This window comes from Falco naumanni, chromosome 15 (genome assembly GCF_017639655.2).
Source record: "Falco naumanni isolate bFalNau1 chromosome 15, bFalNau1.pat, whole genome shotgun sequence".
Taxonomy (NCBI): Eukaryota; Metazoa; Chordata; class Aves; order Falconiformes; family Falconidae; genus Falco; species Falco naumanni.
In genome coordinates, this window is record NC_054068.1 from 23,004,388 (window position 1) to 23,025,238 (window position 20,851).

The 20,851-nt window shown below is 58.1% G+C and overlaps 2 protein-coding genes and 2 non-coding genes across 9 annotated transcripts; 2 read left to right on the forward strand and 2 right to left on the reverse strand.

The window, feature by feature from the left end:
• Positions 1-1,671: 1,671 nt before the first annotated feature.
• Positions 1,672-6,797, reverse strand: LOC121097893 (C-factor-like). Its single transcript, XM_040615308.1, has 6 exons — positions 6,621-6,797; positions 4,508-4,559; positions 3,547-3,737; positions 3,059-3,217; positions 2,651-2,761; positions 1,672-1,951 (listed from the first exon to the last, which is right to left on the reverse strand). The coding sequence occupies exons 1-6, from the start codon at positions 6,765-6,767 to the stop codon at positions 1,838-1,840; spliced, it is 774 nt and encodes a 257-aa protein (XP_040471242.1). The 5' UTR covers positions 6,768-6,797; the 3' UTR covers positions 1,672-1,837.
• A 2,515-nt stretch (positions 6,798-9,312) lies between these two features.
• LOC121097892 (C-factor-like) lies at positions 9,313-16,771 on the forward strand. 6 transcript variants are annotated; one of them, XM_040615305.1, is made up of 8 exons: positions 9,314-9,481; positions 9,966-10,044; positions 14,311-14,466; positions 15,076-15,127; positions 15,372-15,559; positions 15,832-15,990; positions 16,221-16,340; positions 16,577-16,771. In XM_040615305.1, exons 3-8 carry the CDS (start codon positions 14,365-14,367, stop codon positions 16,688-16,690), a joined length of 735 nt encoding a protein of 244 aa, XP_040471239.1. In that variant the 5' UTR covers positions 9,314-9,481; positions 9,966-10,044; positions 14,311-14,364; the 3' UTR covers positions 16,691-16,771. The 6 variants fall into 6 exon arrangements, with proteins under 6 accessions (XP_040471241.1, XP_040471239.1, XP_040471236.1 ...); XM_040615302.1 differs by having other exon boundaries at positions 14,328-14,466; XM_040615306.1 differs by lacking the exon at positions 9,966-10,044.
• Positions 16,772-18,731: 1,960 nt separating this feature from the next.
• On the forward strand, positions 18,732-18,803 carry TRNAH-GUG. Its single transcript has one exon. It is a non-coding gene; the product is annotated as a tRNA-His (tRNA).
• Positions 18,804-20,778: 1,975 nt separating this feature from the next.
• TRNAK-UUU lies at positions 20,779-20,851 on the reverse strand. Its single transcript has one exon. It is a non-coding gene; the product is annotated as a tRNA-Lys (tRNA).

Below are 20,851 nucleotides of genomic sequence, written 5' to 3' on the forward strand. Positions count from 1 at the left end.
CAGCACCTCCCTGCCAGGGAGCACCCGAGCAGCAGCAGGTCCCTTGCATGGGTATGGTTCCCCACAGCTGTGCTGGCAGCACCGGCCCCCAAGGGCCTTGGGAAGAACAGCACAGGCTTGGAAAAGCACGGTCAGCCTGCACATGGGGAAGACAGTGAGCTCTAAGCAGCCCAGGGTCTTGGCCTCCTTTGGCACAGCCAGGCATGGGTTGGCATTAGCCCCATGCCAGGGACGGGGCAGCGGAGCCCCAGCTCCTGGAGAGAAGTGGGCACCCAGGTGTCCCAGCTCCTGCAATTGCTTCAGAAAGGACGTGTCCCTCCATTATGGAAAGTCCCTGCAAAGTAAGGGACACTCTCTCCATCTGGGGATGGTCCCAGCACCCCTGAACTTCACAGGGGCATCTTGCCTCTCCTCCTACCCCTCACTGGGCACTTGGGCTGCTTGGGACCCCCAAGAGGGGGTACAAGGGCACAGGGGTCCCAGCTCTGGCAGCCCTGCTACCTCCAGCCACAGGCACCCTGTCCCCAAGCCCAGGCTGCAGACACCCCCTGCTGTCCCCTTGCCCACCCAGCCTCTTAAAAGTCGCTGCTACCAAAATGCCACTGCCTTGGGAGGAACTGGAGCCAGCAAGGCAGAAAAACTCTCTGGTGCCTGTGACTCACTGGGCTGTGGGTGTCAGGGCTTCCTGGAGCACAGCTCACCTCAGTGGGGCAGAGACGTGGTCCCAGCCCAGGAGTCTGCCCTGATGCTCTGTCTGCCTGGAGCAGGGGATGAGGGCTTCAGCATTTGTGCTCCTGGTTGAGAAACAGGGGGGCTCCTTCACAGAGCCATGCATGGCCTCGAGATTCCCAGCAAAGCTGGTGCTGCCAGGCAAGCCCCCGCTACAGGGAGAGGCACAACCCCAGAGAAAGCCAGACCCAGAGGGACAGAGGCGCCACAGCCGATCCTCCAGAGGAGGAGGAGGAAGTGGTGGCCTGAGGGAAGGAGCAGTGGGTTTGCCTCTCCAAGCCAGGTTGCTCTGCCCACCTGAGCCTAGGCTTGGATTTGCAGGAGCCCCAGCTCCTTTTCCCCATGCTCCCCAAAGAGAAGCTCTTTCCAGAATGGGTAGAACCCCCTGAGAAAAGCCAGCACCACCCCAAAGTCCTTTCCTTCAGGGATGTTACCACCTCCCGGGCAAAATTCCCACAGTCCAGGGCTGCCCAGCCCATCTTACTAAGGTTCCCAGCTCCTCCATCCCACAGAAGTGCTGTTCCCATGCTGTGCTCCCCCATGGGACCAGATTTCCCCCACCCAGGGGTGCTGTGCCCAGCTGGGGCTCCACCATGGGAAGAGCTGGCTGCCTGGAACTGACAAACTTGACTGTGGTGCTTGGCCTTCCCATTCCAGCCCTAATGCTGCTCCCAAAGGCTACGTCCAGCACAAAGTCCCCCCAAGAAATCTGTAGCAAAGACATACTGTGCTTGGGGTGGAAGCATCGCAGAGACCAGGCAGACCCAGGCACATTCAGCAGTCAGGAGGGACAGCAGGGCTTTGGGCTGGCCACCTTCCCTGAGACCTCCCCTTGGCTCAGAGCAGCCAAAGGCAAGGCAGGCAGACTGCTATAACGCTCGGTTAGTTTTTGAAGGCACCAGCTCCAGGCCAAGGCAGAGAAAGTCTCAGCAGGGAGAAGGCACAGGTACTAATTGACTTTATTAGCAACGTGAAGGCAGGGATTACAGGCTGCCCTGCACGCTCGGTGGAGTCCCAAGTAGGTCCCTTGCAGGGCTGAGCATCCCGGTGCTCCAGGGCACACAGAGTCCCCTGGCACTGCAGGGTCCCTCGCAGGGACAGACAGTGGTCACCAAGGAATAGCTTTACCTTCCCAGTTGAGCAGAGCGCCGCTGTGTTTCTCAGAGAGGATCGGCAGCACAGAGAGCAGCCCCCGCACACTTGTGTCCACTGTCAGGTCAGCCTGCAATGGGCACAAGTGAGGAGCAGGGCCGAGACACCGGCATCACTCCCAGTTATCCGCCAGCACCCGCTTAGTGTGTGCACATCGGCAGCAGGCTCCTTCCACCCAGACTGAGCAGGGGGCCGTGGGAGGTGGGACAAGCCTGTTGTGCTCACTGATGGCTTGGGCAGAGGTGGCTCCAGCTGGGAAGCCAGCTACAGGTTTAGCCCAGTAGGACACATAAGAGATCCATGCTGCAAGTGGGACACTACGTGCAGTCTTCACAAAACTCCAGTGTTTCAGGGACCACCCCCACCCCAAAACAGGGATCCTGCAGGATGAGGGGAGACCTCACGGACCTGCCGTTCTTCAAGGAAGGGGGCACAGGATGCAATCATGCTGCTCCTTTCCACCCTGTTCTGTCAGATTCAGGTTCTGTCAGATGTCTGCACATCTCCAGGCTTCCCAAAGCACCTTCCCTCCCAAACCAGCCTCTGCTCACCCTGGATATGTGCTGATGCTATTTCCCAGGCAGCACCCACACATTCTGCAGCGGCCCAGCACAGAGGCAGGCAACTTGCAGCCCAAGAGGCAGCTCATTCTCACACGGATCCCTCATCCCAAGAGCCAGGTCAGTCACTCAAGGCAACTCCTGGGGAAGTCTGTAGGCTTGGGTTCCCCCCATGGGTTCTCCCCTCAACCCACTCAGCTGGAACCCACCTCCTGGCTGCCCATGTCAGTTTTCACCCAGCCAGGGTGAAGTGCCACGCAGAGGATCCCGGCTTCCCCATAGGTCAGAGCCTGGCACTTGGTGAGCATGTTGAGAGCAGCCTGGGCGAGGAAGGAAGAAGCATCAGCCATGGGTGATAAAAAGCTCCGCACACCAGGCTCCCTCTCATCGCTGCCTCATAGTGAGGGAGAACAAGCAATGCCAGGTCTTCAAGAGACAGTGTGTGTCTCCCTTAGGTGGGCAGCAGCTGGGCACGGAGATGCCCAGGGAGCCTGGGGAGCACGGATCAGGCCCTCCATCTCATGATCTCAGATGCTTCCCCGAAATCATGCCAGGCAAGGGGCAGCGCTGACTCCCACCGAGCTCATGAGCACAAGCAGGTCTCCAGTCTCCCATACCTTGCTGCAGCGGTAGGAGATGACAGGGTGGAAGAAGGACTCGGGAGTTTTCTCAATGGACCCCAAGATGGTAGAGATGTTGATGATGGCTGCCTTGCTGCAGCTCAGTCCCTTTTCTGTACTGTCCCGGGCAGCCTTCTTCAACAGGGGCAGGAACACCTGGGGAGAAGCAACCTTGTGGGATGCCTGTGCCTCGAGCCAGCCACACTTATGGCAACTGCAAGGGCAGGGAGGATGGGGAAGAACAGCAGGAGGCCAGGAGAGCCCAGGTGTTTTGCTGTAGTGGCCCACCTGCTCCCAGTTAGCCCAGCACAACATGAGGGCTACAGAGGGCTTGGGCTGGGAGCTCAGCCCTGCACAGTCCCCTCCCTCCTGCAGCCCCGGGAAACTTGGCAAAGCCCTCCAAGATCTCCATCGTGACCACAGGCAGCCCAGGCTACCCTCAAGCTGGAGCAAAATTCCCCCTCCATGGCGAGCTCCATCCATACCTGGGCCATTATCATGGGTCCCACCGCATTGGTCTTGTACGTTCTTATCATGTCCTCAGCGTCCACCGTCTCCAGTGATGCAGTCGGGGTGTAGATGCCGGCGTTGTTTATCAGCAGGTTCAAGCCCGCGCCGTTCAGCTTCCCCTCCACCACCTTGGCAGCGGCAGTGACAGCCGAGGGGTTCGCCACGTCTGCAGGGGAAGAGAAGGTCTGAGAGCCGGGGGTCCGCGCGGGGGGGCTGGGGAGAAGAGGGAGGGTCGGATGCTGAGGGACAAGCTCACGCATCCCGACCCGCGTGGCCTTCCGCCTGCGGGCACCAGGTGGCGCTGTGCGACCAGCTTCCCGCGCCCCGGCACCACGAGCCCCCGGGCTGCGCCCCTGCCCCAGCGCAGGCTGCCCCGCCAGCAGCAGGACCCCGACCCTGGGTGCCCTGGGGGTAGCCCACCGGGCAGAGCCCCTTTGGGGGCAGCCCCGCGGTGGCAAGGCACCGCTGTGGCTCCCACGCTGCAGAACCCGGGGTGGTCTCTGAGGGGGACAGTCCCCACAGGGGCTGTGCTGGGACCCGCTGTGGAGTGGCTCTGACAGGTCCTACAGCTCCAAGGGCCGATCGCACAGGAGCCGCCTTCCTGCCGGAGCCCTCCTGGTCCTGCCTGGGACTTGGGATCAAGGCAGCTCAGCTGCATGGTAGAGCAAGGACGTGGCCACTCGGCTGGGGAAGCTGGAAGCTGCCCAGAGTGGGTCTGAAGAACCTCCTGGTCCTGTGGCTGTGGGGTAAGGAAGCTCCAGGGAATGGGGTACCGGGGCTGAGACAGGTCTGGAGCAGCTGGGCTTCTGGCAGCAGGACTTGAAGCAGCTCTACAGAATCCCCCATGTAGAGCCTGAAGGCAGGGAGCGAGGGAGAAATGGTGCAAGCACAGCTGGCAGCCACCAGTTTACCAGCTCAGAGGCAGGGCGCACCTACCCAGCTTCACAAGAACCAGGTTTGGGTGTTTGGATGCCAGGTCTCTCAGCTCCTGCAAAGAGACACGGAAACAGTCAGCACAAGGCAGAGGTGATGCCAAGCACCATCCTGGGGCACCAGTGATGGCCCACCCCTAAGGAAACTTCTTCCAGATGTTACTCAGCTTTTGTGAATGGCTGGACTGGTGACCTGCCTAGGTTCTCAGGCTTCTTCCAGGCTTTGAGCACAGCGCAGCCACAGCTGCAGGATACTGTGGCCATTCTCCCAAAGGGCCTATGTGTACCACCAAGCCAGGGCCACAGCAAAGGATGAGAGCAAACTATTAAGGACCAGCTCACCCGGGAAACAATGCAAACTGGCCAGGGCTATGGCCAGAAGTATCTCCCAGAGGCTGCTGGAAGTGAGATGGAGGAGGAATGGCTGAGTGCCAGCATCAGACTTGACCTTTGGGGAAGTTACATCTGGATCCAAATAGCTCATTCCCAGGATCCACTCTGCTCTGGACACTGCATCTCACACCCTCAAGTGAAATAAGCCTCTTGGCACATATTTATTGATTATTTTCACCAAAATGGAGGATTCAGAAGCCCTTTCCAGAATGCAAACTTTCAACTTCGCAGTTCCTAGCAGCTCTTTGCTGAGCCTTCTTCAACTATAGCAGGTTTTAGGCAACAGAAACCAAAATACCACATTCAATGCATCTAAAATAAGCACTAATAGAACTAGAAGCCTCTTATGAACAATCCCACAGAGAATGCTGCAGAGATGCCACACAGATTGGTGGCTTCTTGTGAGGGGACCCATCCTATCAACACGGAGCAGGAGAGCTGCTGGCACTGGCTGTGATCCACCTCCATTCTCTGGGCTTCCCCACCAGACCCTGTGTTTCCATATTACTCCTGAGCACAGGAGAAGACAGAAACCCCATCTAAATGGTTTGTGATGGCCAACAGATGGTTCTCCTCCTGTTCTGCCCAGCTGCTGGCCTCAACAGCCTCACACCATCCAAGCATAAATCTGTGGCACCAGCCTGATGGAGGATCACTCTGTCCTCGGTCTCCTGTGGTCATGGACTTCAGCAGCAGCACCCTGAAGACGCTGTCCTTGCCCTACCACAGCTGGACAGGGCTTAGAGAAGCATCCCCTGGTAGACAGCGATGCACATGGACCACCTTGGGGAGAAACCGGCTCCAGTCCAGCCCTGCAAGAAGTCCTCTGACCTCATCAGTGCCCAAATCCAGCAAGTTATTGGGGGGTGGAGGGGTGGGGTTGTGAGAATGGGGCAAAAGTAAGACCTCAGCTAGCCTGGACCCAACCAACTCAGGCCCCAGCAACAGCAGGATGTGCGCACCCCTGGGCTGGCAGCAGGGCGGATTCTCACTGCACTGTCCCTGCTCCTGAGCCAGGATAAAGGTGGCAGCGAGCACACGAAGAGCATCTCAAGGACTTCTGAAGGCACGATCCCTGCCGCGCACCACACCGACCCCTGTGTACAGCCGAGCTGCGAGGTGAGGCAAACCGATCCGCTGGAGCCAGGATCCACCAGAGAGCAGATCTCCCTGCCGGTGTGGCAGCGGGTCGCGGGCAAGCAGAGAAAACCTGCAGCTGGCCCTGCGGAAAGCCGCTGGGACTCCTGCTGAAGCAAGGCGGGTGAGCCTCTCCCACCTGAGCCCAACGCGACACGGGAGAGTCTCTCCCATCTTAGGGAAGTGGAAAGCGGGGGAGTGGGGATCCCCCGGCCCCACGGGCCACCAGTTAACGAACCCCCAGAGAGCGGTAACACGGCGCAGAATGGGCAGAGCAGCATCCCCGCCGCTGCCCCGGCCCAGCGCGGTGCCGGCGGCACACGGGCCGGGCGCTAGCACGGCCGGGCGAGCTGGGGCGCAGCCAGCGTGGCCTCAGGTGGCTCCGCAGCGCGGGCGGGTGGCCCGGCTCGTCCCTCGCCCGCAGCGCGGCGGCCCCTGGGCAGGCTCACAGCGGGCAGGGCACGGCGCAGGCACCGGACCCTCAACCCCGCGCCGCCCCCGTCACGCCGGCGAAGCCAACCGAGCGTGTCACTAAGGGCACTGCCCGTGCCCGGGGCGGTGCCGACACCCCTGCCCCCCGCACTGACCTGGGCCCGCGGCCCCTCGGGGTCCCGGCAGGTCGCGAAGATCCAGGCGGGCGGGCGCGGCGCCCTCAGCAGCTGCTTCACCAGCTCCAGCCCGATGCCGCGGTTGGCGCCAGTCAGCAGCACCGTGCGCGCCCGCACCGCCGCCATCGCCCCCCTGCCCAGCCGCCCGGCCCCGGTCCCCGCGCCGCCCCCGGCACAGTCCCGCCCCCCGGGCCCCGCCCCGCCCCCTGGCCGCCCCGCCCCCTGGCCGCCCCGCTCCGCCAAGCTCTGCCCCCCAAGCCCCAGCTGCCCCCCGCCCCAACCCCGCAGCCTCCCGTTTCCCCTTCCCCCCGAACATTCAGCACCAGCTGCTCCCCAGTTCTGCGGCCCCCCGCGGCGAGGAGCGGTGGTCCTGCAGCGATGCTCTAGGGGGGCTAGAAGGGACCCCCATCCCTTCCCAAGGCTGGGGTGCAGGCTTACAGCGTGGCTGGGGTGGGGGCCCCAGCACCTTCGATTTCCCCCAGGCGGGGGAGGAAGGCAGCCGCACCCCCTGTTTTATCAGGCAGGTACAGACCTGTGAAGGCACCTGATCCCACTCGCTCCATGATGGCCAGACACAATCGATTGAGCAAGTGGGCTGCTGGGGGGGGGGGAGGGGGGCTGTGGCATCGGGGGGCATTTTGCTTGGATTCGCCATGGAAAGGAGGAAAGCAAAGAAAAGTCTTGGTGGCATCTGAGGATGGGGCAATAGGGTGAGAAGGGAAAGGGAAAACAGGAAAGAAGCCATCAGCGTCAGCTGGAGGCCTGTGTACCAGCTCTGCCACCAGCCCAGGGTGGGTGTTGATGTTTGTTTTCAGCTGTTATATGGAAAACCAGATGCACAAACAACATTAAAATCCCGTTACTGATAGTACACAACCAGGAGCTCAACAGTGAAGTAATGACTGAGCAGCTCTGATTTATAGGAGCACCCTAGCTCTGTTGCTTATTTTCATCCTTGTCTGCCAAATGCTAGACAAACCAACTCTAATACCAATAAAAAAATTGGAAACTAAATAGTCTGGTGGTAGCATCAGGTGATTTGTGTGAACTTTATCCTGCTCCACTGCAGCTCCAGAGCTTCTGCTGCCCAGTTTGCTTTGGGATATAAAATGCTATGAGAACCTTCTTGCTTTGAGCAATGATACAGAAATTGGAATTTACTAGATATAAATCTTGGATTATACTAAGAAACAGAAACTGTCCTTACAGCATGTATTTGGATTGAAGGTCCCATTCTCCTTTTCCTGCCTCATTCTGTGCTGAGGCCATTAATTAGGTGGCTTGTCACTGGAAGTGCTGCTCCATCTGTTGCAAAGACTGGCAGACAGGTAGCAAACCAGGACAGCGGGGCACAAGTAAACACCACCATGAACTGCACCGAGGAGTGGGCTTTTGGCCACCTATTCCACAGAGAGCCTGCACAATGCAGGCAAATTACGTTAACAAACTCTTCCCAGGTGCTTGTTTCAAGCAGCCTTGGATACAGACATCCCCTGTGATCTGCTGTGTGGAGACGGTTCATGTGCAGCCACAGCTGAGGGCAGCAGGAGCCTGTTCTGAATACAAACATGAGCTGTGAAAAAAGGCAGGCTTGAACGGGATGCTCCCCAACATGGACATTGCTTCACCCACCTTTATGCCTCAGTTCATGTTACAAATAGGGGATTATATTTATTTTTTAGAAATCTTGTTAGTTAACTGTTGTGAGGCTTCTAGAAGGTAATAAAGAGAAATGCAACAAAACCAAAAAACAAACAAAGGCTGACCCAAGTGCTTTCGTTTCTTTACAACAGGCCTCAGTAACTTCCTGCTGCCTGGTAAAGCCCAATTCTGTTATTACTGAATTTTGGAGCGCTTGAGTGTATAAACGCTGCCTCGGCCCCACCTAACCTTGGGGCATTCTTGGCATCCTGCAGACACAGCTTTGCTGTCCCCATGTCCCCACAGACCCCAGCTGCGAGAGCCCTCTCCATGCAGCAGCCCCTGGTACAGCCACCTGAGCCTTACAAGTAACGTCCTGCCCTGACGCATCCCACAGAAATAGGATGTGGTGCAGGAATGTACCCTATGGATGAACAAGTCTCACTGCTGAGAACCCACCAGAAGCTTGGAAAAGGAGGAACGTCTTTACTCCCTGCCTGAGGTAGCCACAAGTGGCGTACAGTTCCCCACAGGTTCATCTGGATCTTAAGAGACCCAGTGGTTCCTGTAGCTGTTCTCTGCACTGGGCAGAGGCTGTTTGGAAACCTGCCTCTGCCTTGGATTCTTCTCACCATTTGCCCTGCCAGGGCCCTGCAGGCTTTGCATCTGCTTTCCCTGCTGCCAGCAGTCTGTGCTCCTGGGCTCCAGGCCGGCTCTGATACAAGGACGCAGCTGTAACCTGCACTGGTCTGCTGGGAAAATGGCAAAGCTATGGAAAGGGGCCGTGAGAAACCTTACTTGGACCCCTGCCCTTTGCAGGCTGTCACCTGTGAGATCCCTTTGCAATGAGATGTCACTAATCCTCTTCAGCTGGAAAAAAACCCAAGTCAGTTGGGTGTACGACCTGCTCAGCTCCAAACAATTTCAGGGCTGGGTAGGTCTTACCCTGCTCCTTGATTCATTCCTCACTCTCTATTGATTCTTCAGCAAATGATTAACATGTGATAACATGGCTGGAACAGCCCTGAATGCACTGTGGAGCAAATAGGCTTGTTAAATAGTAGTGAGTTTGTTCTTACTTGCATTAAATGTACTAAAGGTAATCGTGTTGCCCCCTGCTCCCCGGGGTTGGAAAGAGGAGCCCATTCTTGCGTACTGCTGTAAGCAGCACTGTCATGGCCCTTCATGGAGACACCCAGGTAAGCGTGAGCATGCCTCAGTTTTCAGCCACTTGGTAGTGGAGGAACTGGGAAAACTGGCAAACTGGTGCTCAGCCTTCCCAGTGGGATGAGATGGAAAGCCCCCAACTGGGAAAAGCAGCTGCCTGAGGGGTTGCAGGAGGGGAGCTTGCAGAAGGACCTTAGTGCGCAGCCCAAGTTTTGGGCCATGCAATAACGTTTCAGAGCAGAAGCAGCATCTGAGCCCCTGCTGGGAGCTGGCCCGAGGTCCCTTCCAGCGGCCGGGGATGGCAGCAGCACGGCTGGCTGTAAGCCGGGCAAGGCTGGCAGCTGGGCTTGGACCCTCGGGAAGCAGCACTTCGTGCCAGCAGCACAGCATGAGACCCCAGGGCAAAGTCCGTCTTACCAGGTTCTGACTCCAAAACAGTGGAAAGCTGCAAAAATGCGATGACACAGCAAAAATAGGAGGTGTAAAAAGTTATTCTTTTGTTTCTGATGCTGTCAGGTTCTGAGGCACTGTGGAGGTTTCTAACAGACCGTGGGTGATGGCCTCATCCTCTGCCTAGAAGAAGAAAACCATAGAGGTCTGTTTGGAGGAGCAGAACTCTCACTCAAATGGCATATATGAGCAAGTATAGCTGTGGTCATTAAAAAGTAAAAATGTAGAAAAGGCTGTTGAAATGACCTATCAGAGCCTGAAAGCCAGCACTGCAATCCAGGAGTTGTGCTGAGGTGGGGACAACCATCAGGGTCCGCAGGGGGACATCAGTCGGAGGCAGGAGCTGGAAGACCCAGAGCTCTGCACCGCTGCTAAGGGGTAGGAACTCACCAGGCAAAAGAAGTGTCTCAGCCCAACGTGGAGAATCAGCAAAGCAGGAGGTTTGATTGGCCTCAGGAGGGAAAACTGGGAAAAAATTAAATGCGTAGAGCTCAGGGAGAGACTGGGACTTGGCAGGCTGAGGAAGGGGCAGGAGGGCAGGTCTGTGATCAGCTCCCAAACGCCAGCTGCAGCTGTGCAGGAGGGAAGGACCCGATGGCTGTCGTGTTCCTGCAGAGGAGTATTTCACCTGGAAGCTGGACAGCACAGCACTGGGTGGCCATCAAGCAAGAGCAGTTCATGAGGTGCTGGTGCAGAAGGTACCAGGGGGATCACAGAAAGGTGCCTTGCCATGCAAGAAAAGCTACGGGCAGCAGAAGGGTAAAAAAAAGTCTTGGTTGCTGTGAGGTTACCCAAGTGAATGAAATGTGCTTAACGTGCTGGTATTGTACCTGTAGGCAAAGTCTTAATAATGGCAGGGGAACTAAACAAATATGTTGGCAGGGAACATTTACGCCAGGATGCAGAGGAGGAAGCGTTGGCTATCACCTGTTGACAATGACTATTTCTCATTCACTGAACCAGAAACATGGCGTGTTTGTGTGCATTTCTGTCACGTGCTCTGGGCTTTATCTCAGGGTCTACACTGAGTAAAACAGATCGGTAAATTTTGCTCCAAGGATGTTATCCTGGTTTCAGCTGGGATAGAGTTAATTTTCTTCTTAGTAGCTAGTACAGTGCTGTGTTTTGGCTCTGATGTGAGAACAATGTTGATAGGACACTGATGCTTTTAGTTGTTGCTGGGTGATGTTTATACTAAATCAAGGACTTTTCAGTTCCTTGGGTCCTGCCAGCCAGAGGGCTGGGGGGGGATGGGAAATTGGGAGGGAACAGCCCTCCCACGACAGGTGACCCAAGCTAGCCAAAGAGGTATTCCATACCATATGGCATCATGCTGAGTGTATAAACTGGGGGAAGAAGGAAGGGGGGGACACCTGGCATTATGGTGTTTGTCTTCCCCAGTAACTGTCACGCGTGATGGAGCCCTGATTCCCTGGGGATGGCCGAGCACCTGCCTGCCTGTGGGGAGCGGGGAATGGATTCCTTGCTTTGCTTTGCTTGCTGTGCGCGGCTTTTGCTTTACCCTTTTTCCCCACCTTTCCATTTTGCTACTGTTATTATTATTGTTCTTACATCTTTATTCTTTTAAAATTATTAAATTGTTCTTATCTCAACCCTTGACTTTTACATTCCTTTCCGACTCTCCTCTCCGTCCCTCTGAGTGAGGGGAAGTGAGCAACTGGCTGTGTGGTGCTTGGTTGCTGGCCGGGGTTAAACCACGACAGATGTGAAGGCAATTGAACATCTGCAGACAGAGTTTGCTTGCTATGGCAGCAGAGGAGGGCTGCGGCTCTCCGCGTGCAGGGGGTACATGCAGTGTGGGGTATTGCACGTGCTGGGGCACAGGGGGAATTACACTGGAGGGAGACGTGCAGCCAGATTCAGCTGGTGGAACAGGTGTATCAAAGGATTTAGTATCTCACACCAAAGTGTTGTGATGGGATGAACAAAATTCAGCTCTCTCTAACAGATGCGTGGTGATAATATTTCAGCACCATCACCACAGAAATTGCAAACTTCTGTGTTAAGACCTAGCAAAAACAAATCAGAGAAGCCTTCCCCTGTGGTTTGTGGCATGTCTCTACTTGCAAAATATGTCCTTAAATCACTGCTGCTTGTAAATATGCCTTTTGGAAAAGGAACATGCTTTATATGCGTTCAGTTCATTTTTAGCATATCTGGGAAAGAACTGATTGCTGTTGATGTGAATATTTCTCGAAGGCATGATGTCCAGATCTAGATGTGGTCTGTGCTAATTTGATAAAAACTACTCACCTGTCTGGTGCTGGATCAATGGGTGCTGTGGCCACCCGAGTTGTGGCCTGGCGGAGAGCCTGGTGAGGGCAGGTGGGGGTGGGAGGCGTGATCCCTCATGCAGCTGGGCCATGCTGCATCAGATGGAAGAAGCACAGGGGGTGCTCCATCCCTACCTTGGGTGGGGCTGGTGGCAGCATCCTCCCCTCCGTTGTGCCTAGAGGCATTCAGAGCCTGGGCCAGCCCCACGCACCAGTACCAGCTGGGGCTGACCTGCTGGGAGGCAGCTCTGCGGAGAAGGACCCGGGAGTGTGCTGGGGGACAGCAAGTTGCCCGTGGGCCAGCAGGGTGACCTCGGGGCCAACGGGATCCTGGGGTGCATGAGGAGGAGCGTGGCCAGCAGGCCGAGGGAGGGGATCCTCCCGCCCCGCTCTGCCCTGGGGAGGCTGCGTCTGGAGTGCTGGGTCCAGTGCTGGGCTCCCCAGTTCAGCAGAGATGGGGAACTGCTGGAGGGGGGCAGGGGAGGCTACAAAGATGATGAGGGGACAGGAGAATCTCCCTGATGAGGAAAGGCTGAGAGAGCTGGGGCTGTTCAGCCTGGGGAAGGGAAGGCTGAGAGGGGACCTCATCAATGCCTGCAAATATCTCAAGGGCCAGTGTCAGGAGGACGGGGCCAGGCTCTTTTCAGTGGCACCCAGCGACAGGACGAGGGGCAGCGGGCACAAACGGCAACACAAGAAGTTCCTTCTGAATATGAGGAAGAAGAACTTTACCTTGAGGGTGACGGAGCCCTGGCACAGGCTGCCCAGAGAGGCTGTGGGCTCTGCTTCTCTGGAGGCATTCAAACCTGCCTGGATGCAGCTCTGTGCAGCCCGCTCTGGGAGAGCTGCTTCAGCAGGGGCTGGGCTGGGGGGGCTCCAGGGGTCCCTTCCAGCCCCGACCATGCTGTGATTCTGTGTGACTGAACCCTTGAGACAGCTACCCAAACATTAGATGGGGAGGTGACTGAGGCAGGGCAGAACTGCCTGGTTTGGTGGCACTGTGGTGACCATGCAACTGGCCTGAGGTGCAGAGGGCTCCCTGGGACTGAACTTCGGCACATCCATACTTCAAGTAGGGTTTTTTTTGTGGGGGGAAGGTGAATGCAGTGGCAATATGAGAATGCTGCAGTCTCAGAGCAGGACCAAGTCAGAAGCAAGTGTAGGAATGAGGGGATGGCATAACTGGACCATAAAATGGGCATCCTTACCGCCGCCCCAAGCTGCATCCCCCCTACTGGGTTTGGGGAGGATGCGCTGGGCAGGATGGACCCAGGTCTGTAGGGAGGACATGCCTGCCTCACAGTGTCTGCCAGCTGAGCCCCAGAAAATGAGCAGGAGTGGGGAGGAGGAAAGCAGCTGCAGCTGGAACACGCGGGTTCCCCTGGCACTGCAGCTGGGAAGCAGCGGCTCTGTTTGACGCTACTGCCAAGACATTCTGGGGGAGAAAGTGACCCATCAGCAGTGTCAGTGTCTCCGTTGCTGCCCAGAAGCTCGTGCAATGGCTCTGGGACTCAGCACATGAAAGCAAGGGGTTGGCAAGAGGTTTCTGGGTGTGTGTCTTCACTTGCAGGGGAACAGGAACAGATGATATGCACACACACCAGCCCCAGCCCTGCAAATCTGTAACACATCACTTGAGGTATTGCACATCACTGGGCTTTACTGGTGATAGCGCAGAACTGTCAGTGCCCCACGTGTATGGGTGAGGTGGAGAATGGGGCTTTGAGCGAGGCATTTCTCTTTGCAGGGGAACATCCTGGCCACCTGAGTCCTCTGGGGCTCCAGGCAGAGGGACTGCTCAACTTAGTGCTGCACCCCAAGGGATGGAGCGCTTGAGCAGCAGTGTGGTGATGTGCAACTAGTGCAGGGTCCACTTCTGCCAGTAGACAATGCTGGGTGGGCACCGCTCCATGGGTCATTCATGGGACATCCAGTGAATGGGCATTGGCTTGGAAGAGGCCAGAGTAAGGCAGAGAACATCTGCTCGAGTTCTCTGAGGCGCAGCCTGGTATGATATGGAAAGTCTGTCTAGCCCGCAGGACGCTCATGAAGCTATGAGCCACGGAGCATCCCACGCCCCTCTCACATACTGCTCCCTCCTTTCCCACCCACAACAGCCTCTCCTCGATTACAGGCCCAGGTTTCCCAAGGTCATTTGAGTTCGCCTGATAATGCCAAGTGATTTTTGCCCTTTGGTAATGAGGCTGGATCCCATCCAGGATCCCTGTCATAGAGAGTTTGAAGAGCTGGAGGGGTTGTGCCTGGAGCCAAAGGTTTGTGCAAGCCCTGCGTGGGTGGGGTGGCCGTGGAGCACGCTATAAAGAAGCATTAAGGAACTGAGCAAACAACACAAGCTGAAGTAGAGGGAGGAGAAGCCATATGGGAGAGCTTTGCATCCACTCCGTTCTGGTGACGGGGGCCAACCGGGGGATCGGCCTGGGGCTTGTCCGGCATTTCCTGGGGATGCAAAACCCACCCAAGTGGGTCTTTGCGACTTGCCGAGACCCCAAGGGGCAGCGAGCGCAGGTGAGGCTGGGCTGGGTGGCAGTGGGCTGTGCTGGGGGGGGCGCTGGGTGCCAGGGCGGCAGGGCAGAGCCGGGAGGGGGTCTGCAAAGGGCTTGGGCTGCAGCTGGGCACCTGCAGCACAGGGCGGCCGGGTTGGGACAGTGGTGGGACCAGCTGTGCATGGGATGTGCAGAGGGGACAGTGGCATGTAGCAAGTGTGGGAGGCATGGAGCCCCATCCGTCGGGAGCAGGACAGCTGGAGCAGGGTGCTGGGTGCAGGGACAGAGCTGGAGTGACACAGGCTTTGTCTGGGAAAGGCTGAGCCTCGGCGCAGCCCCTCCTGCCTCTCCGTACCCACACGGTGCCCTCTCTCTCAGGACTTACAGAATGTGGCCTCCAATCACGCCAACCTGGTCATCATCCCGCTCGGTAGGTGCCCCGAGGTGGGTGTCCCTCGCCCCGGTTCCCCTCTCCACCTGGCACCACAGTCCCGTGCAGTGCCGGCAAGCGCCCTGGTGCTGTGCACACCCTGGGAGCCCAGTGCCATAAGGGAGCCACACTGATAGGTCGCTGCCTTTGGAGACACCTGGTGCTGCTGTCCTGGGGGACACACAGGGGATCCCAGACCACCACGGGGACGTGGGTGCTGACCTCCCCTGCATCGGCTCTGCAGAAGTCACCGACCCCACCAGCATCAAGGCAGCTGCAGCCAGAGTTGGGGAGCACGTGGGGGGCTCGGGGCTGAACCTCCTCATCAACAACGCTGGGATGGTGATAAATAACACACTTGATGACGAGACGCCAGAGAACATGACCCAGATTTACACCACCAACACGGTTGGGCCCCTGCTGCTGGGCCAGGTGAGACCCTCACCTGAGCTGGGCTGTCCCAGGGGGCACGAAGGGTGGGTGGGAGGGGGTCCTGCCTCCGCTCTGGTGCCTGATGGGCTCTCGGTCAGTGAGAGGCTCGTGGAGCAGTGGGCTGGAGCTCAGGAGCTGGAGCCTGGCAGGCTGGGGCAGGGGGAAGAGGAGGGAGGATGCTCCGGTGCTGGTGCCAATGTTGCCCACTGTGGAAGGAGCTGGTCCTCCCCTGTGCCCCTCCACGTGTGCCCCTCTCTCCTCTCTCCTCGCAGGCGTTCCTGCCCTTGCTGAAGAAGGCTGCCCAAGGGAGCCCGGGCTCAGGGCTGAGCTGCAGCAAGGCAGCCATCATCAATATATCCAGCTATGGGGGCTCCATTAAGGAAGTCTATTTATGGGATCAGATACAAGCTGTCTCGTACCGCTGCAGCAAGGTATGTGCTGTACTGAATAAGGGTCTCACCTTCTTAGCAAACAACTCCACAAACCTTCAAATGTTTCCTCTCCCAGTTCCTGCACCTCTCTGCACTGTCGCTGAGGTCCCATCAGTCACTGGGTCCCTCTCATGGCACATTCTTGTGCCTGGCCCTCAGTAGGGTCTGCACGTGTCCCCTTGCAGCCAGCCGACCCTTCCCACCGACGACCCTGCCCTGTCTCCCCACAGGCTGCTCTGAACATGCTGACCAAGTGCCAGTCCCTGGGGTACCGGGCGCACGGTGTCCTCTGCGCTGCTCTCCACCCTGGCTGGGTGCAAACTGACATGGGGGACTCCGTCGGAAACGTGGTAGGAGTTTCACCTCGGCGGGTCCATCGGAGCCCCTGGGACGGTTTTCCCGTGGGAGGGAGCCGCTGCCCTGAGCCCCTGCCTGCCCCGTCCCCTGCCCTGGTCCTGGGTGCCTGTGGCCCCCATCCCCTCGGCTCTCCCGGTGCTCCGAGCGGCTCCTGCCCCTGGCCCCGGCTGCTGCAGGGCAGCCCTTGGCCAGCCCCAGCAGGGGCTGCCTCTCCCCCTCCGCCCCGCAGGCCCCCTTGACGGTGGATGCCAGCGTGCGAGGGATGCTGAAGGTGCTCTCCTCCCTCTCCGAGAAGGACACCGGCACCTTCCTGGACTGGGAAGGGAAGGTCCTGCCCTGGTGAGGTGCCGGCCAGACTCCTGGCAGTGGGGCCCTGGCCGCTGCTCCCGCCTGCCCTGCATCCTCAATAAAGCCCTGCCTGAGACCCCCGGCTATGCTGTGCGCTGCCAGGCCCCTGCCCGAGCACCCCCTCCTCACCGCGGGCTGTGTCGGTGCCCCAGCTGCCCACTTGACCCGCAGCTGTCACTGGTGTCCCCACGAGTCGCAGCCTGTGTGTCCAGTGACACCGTCACCGACCCCCGGAGACGTGCCCGCCGGGAGGCACTGGAGCCAGGACAGAGCCCCTCTCCCTAGAGGAGAAAGGCGGGATGTCCTGATGCACAGGGCTGGCTCTCCCCCTGCCCAGCTGCGGGGCACGCCCGGGTGCTCAGCCCGAGGTGCCCGAGGGGCTGGGGGGCACAGGGACCAGCTGCCCTCTCCCCTCAGCTGGGGGATGCTCGGCCGCGGTGGGACAGACGGTCGGACACACTTGGGCAGCGTGCAGGGACCATGCGCTGGGCTCAGCCCAGGCATTTGGGGCTGGGGGTGCAGAGACAGAGCAGAGGCATCAGCTCCCGGTGTTTACAGAGGTGGGGGGTACAGGGGGCCGCAGGGCCGCGCGTGGGCCGGCCAAGGGGAGCGAAGCTGCTTCCCATGCCCTTCCCGCTCCCTGGCAGCCCGGGGCAGCTGGGGGCGAGCAGAGGCCCGTGCCAAGGGGCGAGTGGGGGGCTGAGGTGCGGGCAAGAGGTGCCGCCTGCGCGCCCGTCACCAGGGCAGGCTGCTCCCTGCCCAGTCGAGGAAGGCTCCGGAGGTGTCCTGCGAGAGGCTGGCCAGCACGGCCAGGATGCCCCGCATGCTGCGCTCCACCATCAGGGGTGCCTGCAGGGGAGGACAGGGCCAGTGTCACTGCTGCAGGCTGCGAGCGGCACGGAAAGCAGCCGGCCCTGGGCAGGCAGGAGGGTGCATGGCCCGGGGAGCAGCACCCACGCTGCTTGTGGGGGCATTTTCCCCCCCTGCCACCCCCCTGCTGTCCGTGCTGAGGGTGCCAACGGGGCTGGCTATCCCGTGTGCTTGGCACTTGGCACGTGCTGCCCGCTCCCTGCCTGCTCTGCCCCAGGAGATGGTCCTGGCATCACAGCATGACACAACATCCCCTGCCCCGAGTGCCCCTGCCCTCTCTGAGAGCTGGGGGCACAGCAGGAGTCCTGCTGACCCTCCCCTGCACAGCCCAGTACCTTCTCCGTCCCCATGTCGGTCTTCACCCAGCCGGGATGGATGGCCGCGCACAAGATGCCCTTGTCTTGGAAGTCTGCAGCCATGCACCTCGTCACCATGTTCTGGGCAGCCTAGAAGAGGCACCGCCGTGCCAGCATGACCTGGGGCATGGGTGGGCAGGAGGGGGGACACTTCCCAGCTAAAAAATGGCTGTGGGGGTGGGAAACGGGACTTTGCCCTGGGGTAAAGCATCAGCACAACCCACCTGAAATGCTCAGTCCTGGGTACTGCTGTCTCAAGCTCCATGCTTACACTTGGGTGAAGCAGGCACAGAGAAGGATAAGGGTGCCCTGAGGACACCCCACATTACCGGGACCTCCCTGTCCAGCTCCTTCCCACATCACTCAGCTCCCCATGGAGATCCTGCTACCATTTGTTGTTTTTTAAACCAAATTGCAGCAATTCTGTTGCATCACACACTTATGATGCTAAGAAATTAATTACTCACCTCATATAACTTAGACTTAGCTGAATCTATTATAACTCTAAATTTGCTGCATTATAGTATGATGCCCCGTGGCACGATATCCCCTTGACAGCGCTGTCCTTTGCAGTAGCCTCGATCCCTGGGTACCAGCCTGGCATTATCAGCATTTTGCACCATTTACAGCCTCGTTCGAGGTGACTGAGGTTCTGAGCAGCAGCATCCAAGTCTGTTTGTAGCTGCCTTAATAAATTAGTGTGTGTGTGGGGGGTTATTTTCCTCTGGGCCAGGCTGGGTGCCCGGTGCCAGGGAAGGGGCCAGTGCAGGTGCTCTCCTATCTGTGGTCCCAGCGTGTGGCAGGGCTCCTGCTGTGATCGTATAGTGGTCAGTACTCTGCGTTGTGGCCGCAGCAACCTCGGTTCGAATCCGAGTCACAGCAACACTTTTGGCAGCCACCCGGTGCACAAGGCTGGGCTGAAGGCGCGAGGGAGTCGGCTGTGAGGAGGAGGGTGGTTTGCAAAGACCCCGTGCCCTCAGAGGGGGCCACAAGCTCGGGTGGGCTCTCTGCTCCTGAGTGTGGCCAGACTCATGCCTACAATGATTTCCCAACCTGTAGTCATTGCACAGGGTCTGTCCTGTGGGGCGTTAGTGACACTTGGGGGAAAGCACTTCAGCTTCTCCATTTTCCAGGCAAAGCCTGAGAACTGAGAATAAACCACCCACCTTTCCACCTTTCCCTCACGCTTCCTCTACGGTTTGCAGAAAAAGGGGACCAGGAGATGCTGTGGCTGCTCTGCAGAGCGAGAGGAGATGGCTCAGCTCCCTGCCCCCGCCCTCCAGGCTGGGAAGGGTTGGCCATAGCCATCACCTGAAGAAGGAGGATCAACCCGATGGCAGCCATGCTACCAGAATGCCCAGCTCCTGGGGAGCAGGATTGTGGCTGCAGCACCTCCAGGGATGCTTTCACAATAGAGGCGAAGCCCCCCCCCCCGAGCTTAGGGGTGACCCTGACACACTGTGGGTCGGGGAGCCAGAGGCAGGTGGAGATCTCTGGGGTGCACCAGGAGGGGCTTCAGTTTGAGGGAGCCTGTGAAACTGTTGCCTTGGCTCTTCAGGACCCTTCAGACCGCGGAGACACCCGTTCGCTTGGTCCGGGTGCCCTCTCCTGACGGCTGTGCAGAACTCACGCTGGACAACAGCTTTCAAAGAAGAAATGACAACGAGCTGCCCAAGGTAGCACACGGGTGGCACTCGGGGCTCAGCTGGTGAAGGAGACTTTACCCAGGCAGCGAGTCCTAGCTGACCCACCACTGGGGGGGCACCTGAAAGTAGCGGGGGGGCTACTGCCACCCGGGCTGGCTGGTATCTGCAGGGCTTGTGCTTGGCAGGGGGAGAGGGAGGATTTTTCATTGCACCAGATAAACTATTTTTCTTACGTACCTTCTCTGTATCACGAAATGGAGAGCAAAATTCTCGTGACACATTTACCTTAAGGATCTGCAGTTTACAGGGCACTGCTTGCACAACTTCATGACCCTCCGATCTTCATTTACTCTTTTACTGAAAACACATCTTTCTTTACTAAGAACAAGCTCAAAACTCATTTTCCCCTCTAAAGATAATACAGAAAGAAGACAAACATCTAGAGAAGTTGACCTTTATCAGCAGCAGTACCTGTCCCACTTTTACACAGCTGAAAAGCAGAAACACAAGGAAATACATAATTTCTCCATCACTTTTTTTCCCCCAGAAAGTCAGTTTGGGCTATAAGGCCATTAAGCTTATCTGAAGAATAACGTACTGTGCTTGAGTAGCTGATGGATGTTCAGGTTGGAAAACGTCAGAATCCCAGAGGGGATAGCTTTCATCCAAAATCACTCAATTTTCTGTTAAAAGACTATTTCGCAAAAATAACCTGAAGTGTATGTGCACATGTGCAGAAGCAGTGTGGTGGCCCCATGGGTTGCTGCTGCCTCTGTTCTCACATGAACCATCCTTAAAACGATGCAGGGCTCTGCTTTGGTTGGAGTGGGTTTGGGATGGCAGACAACAGAATTACAGGATGGCTGAGGTTGGCCAGGACCTCTGGAGGTCATCTGGTCCAGCCCCTGCTCAGGCAGGGCCACCCAGAGCTGGTTGCCCAGGGCTGTGTCCAGGCGGCTTTTGAGCATCTCCAAGGGTGGAGACTCCACAGCCTTCCTGGGCAAACTGTGCCAGTGCTCTGTTCCCCTCCCAGTGAAAGTATCTCCTGATGTTCAGGGGGAACCTCCTGTGGTCCAGTGTGTGCCCACCGCCTCTGGTCCTGGCACGCAGCAAAACTAGAAGCCAGCAGGACCCCGGCTCCTGGGGAGGGTGGCTTGGGGCATCTGGGAGGAGCAGGCTCTGGCTGACGGGCTCCTAAAGGATAACGCCTTCGCCTGAACAGGGGCTTGAACCCTGGACCCTCAGATTAAAAGTCTGATGCTCTCCCAGCTGAGCTATCCAGGC